This window comes from Chinchilla lanigera, unplaced genomic scaffold, assembly GCF_000276665.1.
Source record: "Chinchilla lanigera isolate Chin_1 unplaced genomic scaffold, ChiLan1.0 scaffold00031, whole genome shotgun sequence".
Lineage (NCBI taxonomy): Eukaryota > Metazoa > Chordata > Mammalia > Rodentia > Chinchillidae > Chinchilla > Chinchilla lanigera.
In genome coordinates, this window is record NW_004955432.1 from 15,730,810 (window position 1) to 15,741,406 (window position 10,597).

At 37.0% G+C, this 10,597-nt stretch overlaps 1 protein-coding gene across 1 annotated transcript in view; it reads left to right on the forward strand.

Annotated features, from left to right (window-relative positions):
* Nxph1 (neurexophilin 1) overlaps window positions 1-7,424 on the forward strand; it is a 300,588-nt gene extending 293,164 nt beyond the window's left edge. Inside the window, exon 3 of the mRNA XM_005388103.1 lies at window positions 5,335-7,424. Coding sequence (XP_005388160.1) covers window positions 5,335-6,096 — 762 coding nt within the window. The 3' untranslated portion in view covers window positions 6,097-7,424. The remainder of the gene's footprint in view (window positions 1-5,334) is intronic.
* Window positions 7,425-10,597: the final 3,173 nt, after the last annotated feature.

Below are 10,597 nucleotides of genomic sequence, written 5' to 3' on the forward strand. Positions count from 1 at the left end.
TTCCTTCCTTCCTTCCTTCCTTCCTTCCTAACTTCCTTCCCTCCTTCCTTCCTTCTTTCCTTCCTGCAACCTTCCTTTCCGCTACCTTCCTTCCTTCTCTTCTTCTCTCCCTCCCTTCCTTCCTTTTTCTTTCTTTCTTTTCTTCATCCTTTCCTCTCTCCCTCCCTCCCATCTTTCCTCACTTCTAGTTGACAAATCAAAATGTAATATATCATGGTGCAAAACATGATGTTTGTAATGGCTGCATCACGCTATTGACCACACACTTTTATCATTTTGTGGTGTGAATTTTTAAAATTTTTATTAGTATATATTTGGCATATGCAATGATTACATTCTTTGTAGGGAATAAAAAAGTCAAATTCATAAGTAAAGGGAGTGAAATGCGGCTCACCAGAAACTGGGTAGTGAAACAAATGGGGGGGATATCTAATTTTATTCAGACAGAAAAGCATTATTTTCCATTCGTATTATTGACATATTCTTTTTCAATTGTGCTTTTGACTATGTAGGTTCTTTACGTTATCTTTTATCTCCAAAAGGTAAGGACCATCTCTTCTGGAATACCTTCTCTACCTTTCCACTTTGACGATCACTCCTATGATATCACACAGATGCTGGTGGCATCACATTGTGATTTGCTTACTAGATTACCCCTATTAGTGCGGCTTGTCAAGAGCAAGAATCATATGTCATTTACACCTGTAGTTCTCTACTTATCATAGTATGTACAGAGTATTACTATATAGTTATTGAATTAATAAAACAAAATCATTGGGGTTCATAATATTGAACATGTTTGGGTCTTTGCTAAACAACTCTTCGTGGGTTTTCAAGATCAATACTATTTTTCAAACATTGTCCGACTCGTCTCCTAATGTAAGTCAGACAGAAGTCAAGAGTCAATAAATATTCAAGATACTGTTAGCAGTTACAACTAAAACCCACTTTGATTCTGTGAGTAAACTGAGGCATTAAAAAGTTTCTTCACTGAGAGCACCACCCAAGGCTTTGCACAAGGCACTATTGAAAGCCAGTGTATTTATTGCATTTTGTTGCTGAACTGCTTAATAACTGAACTTATGCCAATCTGTCATTAACCAGAGATTTACTATCTTTCGACCACCCGTAATTTTTGGGTGACCACACACAACAGCACTTTAAAAGATATATGGTTCCCTTCTTTTTCTTTTAAAAATATTTCAGCGTATATTTTCTTCAAGTTCAATATATATTCATAGTTTCACTAAAATAAAATTTTAGAAACGTGTTTTATTTTGATGAAAACACTTCCCATTGTTCTACCCTCTTGACAAATTTCAGTGTACAGTATAGCGCTGGCTATAGGTACAATGCTGAAGAACGGAGCTCTTAAATTTATTTCACCTTGTTCAACTGAAATATCAGCCCAGTTGCATGTTTACTCCTCATTTCCCTCTCCTCAGCTCCTGATAGGATCTTTTTCAAATTTTTAATTTTATGTTTATAGTAAAGGGAGCTTTTCTCACAAAAGTGCCCTCTGTTCTGAAATTCTGTGACAAGATAATCATTTACATAAAGTATTACCCAGTGGTACTTAGTGGTAAAAATGTCTGGGGATGATAACGGCTAGTAATAATAAGGTTGAACATTCACCATGCTCCAAGTTTTATACTGAGTGAGTAATGGAGTATCATTCTTAGTCCTCCCAACAGCCCCGTGAGAGGGGCAGGAATTATTCTCTTAGCCTGTAAAACAGAATAAAACAGAACCATAAACAAGTTAGTACTTGAGCTCATTATGCAGATCTTAAGGGTCAGCATCTGGTCTGGGCTTGGTCAGGCAGACCAACAACAGTGCCAATATTTGTAATCATGACATCTATGGAACATATAAGTTAGAACTAAAAAATTTATATTCCACCTGAAAATCAAAGATTTATTTGGTGGCAGAGTCTTAGCCACCAAATCTTTTGACTAGATTGATCCTTCCTCCTTGAAATTATATCTCGTACATCTACATTTTTTTCTTTCACCTCTAATACACTGCTGATCCCTTGTGCTCTTGGTATTTTCCCCCTCCTTCTTTGGGGTGGGTGATTCCTTTTCCACTTTGTTAACCAGTGTCTCATGTAAGCATCTCATTACTGCCTTGTGTTGATGTTGAAATACAAGTATCAGACCACTAAACTACTAAATCCATGCTTGAATTCATTCTTCGTGATTCTTAAAGAAGATGCTATCCAATTCTAAGTAAAAATTAGGATCAGGAAATGCATTTATTTCTTGTTTACTAAACTAAAGCATAAATATAAGGATTTTGATAAGGATAATACTTATATAACTAGGCACATATAGAATTGGATGTTTAAATAATCAATTAGATTTTACTGAAACAAAACAATTATGTATGTATATATGTATATATATATATACACACACACAAGCCCTTTGACCAACAGATTTATACTACTCATGCCAATTAATATTAGTTTTAAATTTTAAAGTATAGGTACTTTGTTATAGAAAAGAAATATATTTTGAAATACACATCATTCAGGGAATAAGGAGAACTTTAGTTTTTGTTAGTTTTCTAATCATAATGGAACATTATTGCTTATGGAATGTCTATGGATACTATTTCTAATACGATACAAAAAATTATCCTGGACTGGCTTTATTTTCAATGAGAATGGGTGGGAAATGCCCTACTTTTCCCTTTTACATTCCTGAGCATACTCCCACTCTTTCAAAGGATTTTACCCTTTTAGGGCATCATAGCTAGTGCTTGTTTAAAAATTACCTCTGCAAAAACAACCATTTTGCTCTTATTAGTTGTGTGTACTGTTTAAGTGTGATCCATTTCTGGAATAATGTTTCGCACATTGAGAACCTGGGAATAGGAGATGGTTTGAGTAGTGGGGAAAGGCATGATACCAGTGCAAAGGTTGGGCAGACATGAAGAAGTAACAGAACTGAAAAGCAAAGCTGGCAGCAAAGACAACCCACTTTCAAGTCCCGATACCTTCCCCAACATCTGAGCTAACCCACCTCATAACTATCTTTGACTTGACACCAAGATGTTGGCCATTTTGGAGGGCAGGTGATATATTTACAAAATGAATGACTGTATGCTTGACTATGAGACTGGCCTGTGCTTCTGTCATGTCTGACCCCAACCCCCACAACCTGTCCATTGTTTCCGGGCCTGATGCTGTTTTTATGGTGGAATTCTCCAATGGTTAGGGTTTATGTCTCCTATGCAAAACTCTGTACAAAAGAGCCCACAGCATCATTCCATGAGGTTGTCACTATGGTTTGAGAGAATTACAGAAGTTGTCACAGGACACAGATTACCACCTTGAAATAGCTGATAGAGCTTTAGGGTTAATCTACATATTGTTTCAGTCTTGGCTTTCTAGGGTGACAGGATGGGATGTAAAGCCATGAAGAAACTTCAGTTTATCTCAGACACAATGAATTTACATGGTGATGTACTTGCAGAATTTCTTAAGTTTAGTATCACTGGAAATATGTCAGCTCTGACAGGTATTCTTTCACAGATGGGATAGCCCCACACCACTCATATTATCATCTCAATTTTACCTGGGCAAGGAAGAACTATTTGCTGGCTTATAGTGAAAATTTCACTGATCTCAAGGCATTTGTGAATAGGCAAAATGAGAAAATCTAAAAGACTGTTCCAGTTTAGATTATGAAGATCCTCTGAATCTATCTGCTGAGGGAACACCTTCCATTCAAGTTCTAAGCACTTGAGACATCATCTACAGAAAATCTACTGTTAGGCCAGACTTCCATATGTACTTTTGATTGTCTTCTTTCTCTACTTTCCAACATCAGATTTATTGAATTCTCCCCATGGCTTATCCACTATTCTAAAGATTTGGTGTCATAGCTCAAGGAACCCTCAGGGCAATCATCTGAGGTAGATACCATTATTACCTGCATTTTACAGATGCAAGGATCTCAGGAAGGAGAAGGGTATAAATCTGATCAAGGACTCACGGTTTGAAAGTGTCAGAACTGGGAGAGAATCCCATGGAGTCTATCTTTAATGGCCATGGTCTTGCTCCCTGGGGATTGTCATGGAACTCTCCCAGGACAAATGGCTGATAAAAGGATCTTCTAGGCAGGTTTGTAGCATAACAAAGAGACTGCAGGGCTGAATCTATAGAGGGTTCTGGAGAATGCAGCTATAATTCCTAATAGGTCTGATTTTAAAAGTTCTCTGCAAGTGACCTTTAATTTTGAGAACAGTTTGGAAGCAAACTACAGACTCCAATCAGACTCATGTCTAAGGCAGGACTCAGAGAATTCCTAGGAGTGCTTCTCAAGGGTGCCGGACAATAGAGGTTTATTATGAAACTTGGTTTTTTAATGGGCATCTGGGGACCCCCTTCAGTAGCTTCACTGTAAGTCATTCAGTCCACAGCTTATATGGTTTGCCTGATTTAGCTCTTTCAGATCTTTCGGTTTCTTCAGGTCTTTGGCTATATTCATGTCCTTTTTTTATCCTCCCAGTGGTTGAGGTTATAAGGATACTGGTTCTTCTGAATCCCTGGTTCAGTTGTTGAACTAATTTTTCTCAAAGAGGCAAGACAGATCTAAGGAGAAGAGTTTCTGAATGTTACTCTCACAGTCTAACCTGAAGTGACTCTCTGATCATGTGCTGTTTGCCTTTGTAGATTGACACTGGATATCTCAATGGATGGCCTTTTACTAGACCGTGTTTTAAACCCTGTGAGATGAAAAGTTATGTTTTCCGCACCATGTCTTCTGCTTATGTTTGCTGACAATAAACATACTGTTTTGTTTTACCCAGTTAGAATATACTGAAATTTTTTTTGCAAAACTGGTGTTCTAAAATGACCGTGGTGTCCATAACAAAAAGTCTGAAGAGTGTTAGGTGACATATTTTGGAGAATCACACAGTTTTAAACCATATGGTAATTCTGAAGCAGGAAAAAAGTATAAAGAAATTTTATTTCAAAGGATTTTGGATTTTGGTGCTAAGAATAATTAGTTTAAGGATGAATTCACTTTGGTATAGTCATTCTGGATGGCCTTTTCCTTTCATTACTCAGTGTTTTTATATAGCTTGTTAGGTCATGTTTAGTGATTTTTATCCACCCACACCTCCCTTCTTCCACTGTTATATAAAAATGGAAGTGGTATTTTATTACAAGTTAATAAATATTAGCCAGATGCTGAAAGTGCTTTGAAAAAAATAAACTGTCATCATTTAATTTTGAGCCTCTGAGGAAAGGCTTAGACGTGAGTGTTGCTTGTTCTCAGATGCAGAGATATAAATGCAAATTTTCTGTTCTATTTTCAGGTCACATGTGCCAATTTAACAAATGGTGGCAAGTCAGAGCTTCTGAAGTCAGGAAGCAGCAAATCCACACTAAAGCATATATGGACAGAAAGCAGCAAAGACTTATCTATCAGCCGACTCCTGTCACAGACTTTTCGTGGGAAAGAAAATGACACAGATTTGGACCTGCGATATGATACCCCAGAACCTTATTCGGAGCAAGACCTCTGGGACTGGCTGAGGAACTCCACAGACCTTCAAGAGCCTCGGCCCAGGGCCAAGAGGAGGCCCATTGTTAAGACGGGCAAGTTCAAGAAAATGTTTGGATGGGGTGATTTTCACTCCAACATCAAAACAGTGAAGCTGAACCTGTTGATAACCGGGAAAATTGTAGATCACGGCAATGGGACATTTAGTGTTTATTTCAGGCATAATTCCACTGGTCAAGGGAACGTCTCGGTCAGCTTGGTGCCCCCTACAAAAATTGTGGAATTCGACTTGGCACAGCAAACCGTGATAGATGCCAAAGATTCCAAGTCCTTTAACTGTCGCATCGAATACGAAAAGGTTGACAAGGCCACCAAGAACACACTCTGCAACTATGACCCTTCAAAAACCTGCTACCAGGAGCAAACCCAAAGTCACGTGTCCTGGCTGTGCTCCAAGCCCTTTAAGGTGATCTGCATTTACATTTCCTTTTATAGTACAGATTATAAACTAGTACAGAAAGTGTGCCCCGACTATAACTACCACAGTGACACACCTTACTTCCCCTCGGGATGAGGATGAACAGGGGTGAGACTGAAGCCTGAGGAATTAAAGGTCATACTACAGGGCTGTTACCTCAAAGAAGAAGGTCACATCTGTTGCCTGGAATGTGTCTACATTGCCGCTCTTGTCAACCAGCTGCAAATACGCTAGTGGAAAAAAAAAAATCTGATGTAACTTCTGCCCAGTCAGCTTCATCTCTCAGTATAGTTGTAATTCACCACAGATTTCAGTCACACTTGAAGACACGTCCTCACAGATAGAGCTACACAAACATAAACTCATGCACATTTCAGCTTGCATCTGTCATGGTTCCTGTTGAGAGGGCTTTCATTGTTTGACTCATAACAGTTTAGGATAAACTGTGATCAAACAAAAGGATTAACTAAACAGAGAATGTTTCTAACACTTGCTGTTACGGAAATCTCTTTTAAAGTCCTGAGTCCATGCTAATCAATAATCCCCACTTATGCATTCTTACTGCTTGGAGTAGCTGTACTGGTAAATACTACTGTAGGAGTATATGCTTGTTAAAATGGAAAAAAAAAATGTGTTTTTAGAGCTCAGTCTTCTTTATTTTATGAACACAGCAAAGTATAGTAACTTTTCCCCAGCATACGGTAGGCACATTCAAGGTTGTACAAGATGGCTCTTCTTCTCAGTGGAGGGAGCCTGTTCTCAGTAAAGATGAGCAAATATTTGGAATTTACATGTGGGCAGACACCGGAATTATAGCTCTCGTGGCCGATCATTGGACATTTGCGAAGTTGAGACCAGCTAAGGCTGCTTAAAACAAGTTCTGATCATTATCTAAGAAGGGAAATGCCTGGCAGACACCGTGTAAGTTATAAGTGTCTGTCTTATCTTTACTACACATATTGTAACAAACTCAATATCCTAGTCTTCATTTGTATGAATGGTTTGTATTGTACATAGTTTAACCAAGTGTTATTTGAGCTGCTTATTAATATTAAATTGTACTCGTCTCTCTGCTTGTTATTGGTTATAAAGAAAAAAAAAGGATATGAGGAACCCATCTTATCATTGTAGCTGTGAACTCCATTAAAAAGACAATGTACAAAGCATTTATCCAGCTCAAGTATTGTTGAAAACTATACATATACAACATTACACTGTCTGTATTTAGATATTTTATTTCTGGAGAAACAAAATGTACATAAAAATAAAACACTTAAAGTTGAGTTTCAATATGTACTTGTGTAAGATGGTGATTTAAATGGTTCTGACAAGAAAAATGTGCGGGAACACAAGTCATGGCTTTACACCTCATGTCTTTAAACTTGTAAAAAAATTATCCAAATTGCTATTAGTTAAAAGTTAAGAGTTTCATCCTCAAGCCTGAGAAATAATTTTTTGTTTGTTTGGTTTTTTGTTTTATTTTCCGGTACCTAGAATCAAACTCACAACCTTGCTTTTGCCAGGCAAGTGCTGTGCCACTGAGCTAAATCCCCAGCCCCCTTGAGAAATAATTGTGGCATACAGCACCACATAGTTTTGGTTTGCTGCCATTCTAGCGATTCACGAATACCTACCCCCCAAAAATCAAGGAACGTAAGGAAATAATTGAGGTCTCCTAAATTAGTTAGAACTACTTGAATTTTTTTCCCTGTACAGCCTTTATGTAGCAGGAAGATTGAAGTGAGCGTAATTTTTTTTAAAAAAGAAAGTCAAGGTATTTGAGGACTAAGACTTAATTTCCCTGATACAACTGTGGAGACTCAACACAACTGAAGAAATTGTGAGGCCAGTAGTACCTCAGTGCTCGGTTTACTTAAACTAGAAGAGACCAATTTATCTATGGTAATGCTTATGGGCACTAAATTTTCTCTTTAAAAATTATTTGCTGGATACAATCCCTAGAAAACAAACATGAGAAACTAGGGAAGGTCCCCAAGTTTCAAGGCCATGAATTCAGAATTAGAATGTTAAGAGCCTCAGAGCTTAACCAGAAAAAGAAATTAAGAAAATCAGATCATCTTTCCCTCATACTGCTTGAGACAAGTTCGCTTTCATATAGAAAAATAATAGAAATGCCCAGAAATACTACAGGGAACACAAACCCACTAGATTCTAGAGGGAAAACTTCATTGCTGGCTCGATTAAACTGCAAAGAAAACCCCTGTCTTTCTGTTGAATGTTCATCTCCCACAGTTCTCCAGTGTATCTAGGCAGCCATTTATATCAATGTATTGAGTTTGCCCTGGCAATGTTAGAACAAATTCTCTCCTGTAGAACAAGCAGTAAGAGTTTCATGAGCTCCAACTGCTAGACATAGCTGCCATAGATAAATCTTGTTATTCTGGAATTTATTTATCAACATGATCACTTAAGAGTTAGCTGGCTCTCAGCATCAAGAGCGTAAGAAGAGGAAAACCAATTTTTTCTTTGAGACCGTTTGATTAGTGGACTATGACTTTGGTCATACATTCCGGGTGTCCTTTTGTAGTCCAAAATTCAAAATGAGATAAAAATATGCTCCTCATTGCTACCTTGGTTTCTAACCTGTTTGTGAAATACTCCTTTTATATCTTTACAAATGCAGCTAACACTCAGTGAATTGAATTGTTTTTCTGTAGTTTTGCTTTAGAAGAAAAACAAAATGAAAACATGTAGCAAACTTCCAATACGGGTTTCAAATTTAAAAAATCTAAATTTCAGTACTCTTTCCCTTGGCTTGTGTATACTTTTCCCAAACTCTTGCATCTTTGCGACTCTCCACCTGTAGAAAAAGTATGATGTAGAATTTTGATGTAAAGGACATTTGTTTGCATCAAAATAATCTTTCTGATTTGGACACAATGATTTAGACAGAATTTAAGAAGATCATCAATATGAAGTTTAAATGGTTTAGGTAAAAAAATCTTTCAACACGCTGGTTAAATAAGTTTTAACTACATTTGAAAATGCATTGCATTTGAGGAAATAAACTTTAATCAGCAACTGTCTCTGGAATATTAAAAATTATTCCACACCCTTGCTAACTTATAGAATAATGCTTCTAGGTGGAAATAGCATCTGAGGCAAACATGGGTTTATCAATCACCTATTATTCTTTTTTTTTTTTTCTGGTAAAGGGAATCAAACTCATGACCTTGCACTTGCCAGGCAGGTGCTGTGCTGCTGAGCTAAATCCCCAGCCCCATACCTATTATTCTTTATGAAACATTTTAGTAAAACTGAAATTATTGTAGAAAGGATTCTGTTATATAAGTACCACGCACTAAGGACCTTCTATAGAAAGGATTCTGGAGTTTCTTGCCTATAAAAAAATGATATAAGCTACTAGTTTACTTATGGTTAAACAATTGCCCTGATATGGTTTGGGTTGGCATTTTTACGTCCATAACCCTTGGGAGAATTTCCCTGCTAGAGTGAAAGGAACATAACCATTAACAGTAAATATGAAAGTTCTAAAAGTGATTATTTTGCAACTAATTGAAATGCTTGTTCAATGTAAAACGGTGGACTGAGAATCATTAGGATTCTTCATTTCAGCAATAAGTTATAAGACATACTTATTTCCCAGAATAGATTAAGAAAATCATTAAGAAAAGTGTTTTTCTTTCCCCTCTTTATCCCCCACAGCTTTACAAGTAAGAAGCAGCTTAACCAATACAAGCAGCTCTTTGGGAAAACAATTTGCATCTCCGCTGTCACTTTGAGTGCCATGTTTTAGCCTGAAGCAAGCACAAATGGCTGTGTTTATAATGCTCTGAAAGACTTGGAGGATGTACCAGTTTCAGATGTTTTATTTATTTATTATATTTAACTATCAATCTACTTCAACATTCTATACTTTTAATCTTTATATTTTCTTCCAATTACATGTAAATCAGTAGATGCAGCCCAAAATAAATATGTATTTACAAACATAAAGTTGCATAAAATGATTACTACTTACATAGTTTGCAGGTTAAAAAAAAAATTGAGTACAGTATACTTATAACGGGAATTGAATCCTGAGAGCCTGACTGCTAGAGGAGGCTTTTCTTAGGAGTTCTGTAACTATTAGAGGAAGACTGCACAGGCTGAGTATATAAAGGAAACAATTAGAAATTATAGCGCACCACTGGATTTTATATCCAACAACAGAAATATTTTTAAAATAATAAATCTGTCATTATTATTCTTTTTACTAGAAGGAGAAGCAGTACAAATCTTAAAATGCAAGTTTCAGTTTTGATTTGTACTGTGCGCAAGTTCTAGTGAAACAGACTAAATTAGATTTCTAGTTCCAGGCAGCTGTTTAAGTGTCCTACATTTGATCAGAAGCACTTTAACATTCATAATTCGGCATCTACAAGAATATGCATTGTATTGCCGATAGGCTGCAGGATGACACTTAGACATCTTGTGTTGGTGGCTGTAGCGGCTGTTACCACGGGATGACAGATATCATTTCCACGAGTTCTAACCAATGAGTAAAATGTACAGGTTTATTCACATCCCCACCAAGAAGGTTCTGGCTTTTTATTTTCTAATCTTATGCCAGGGG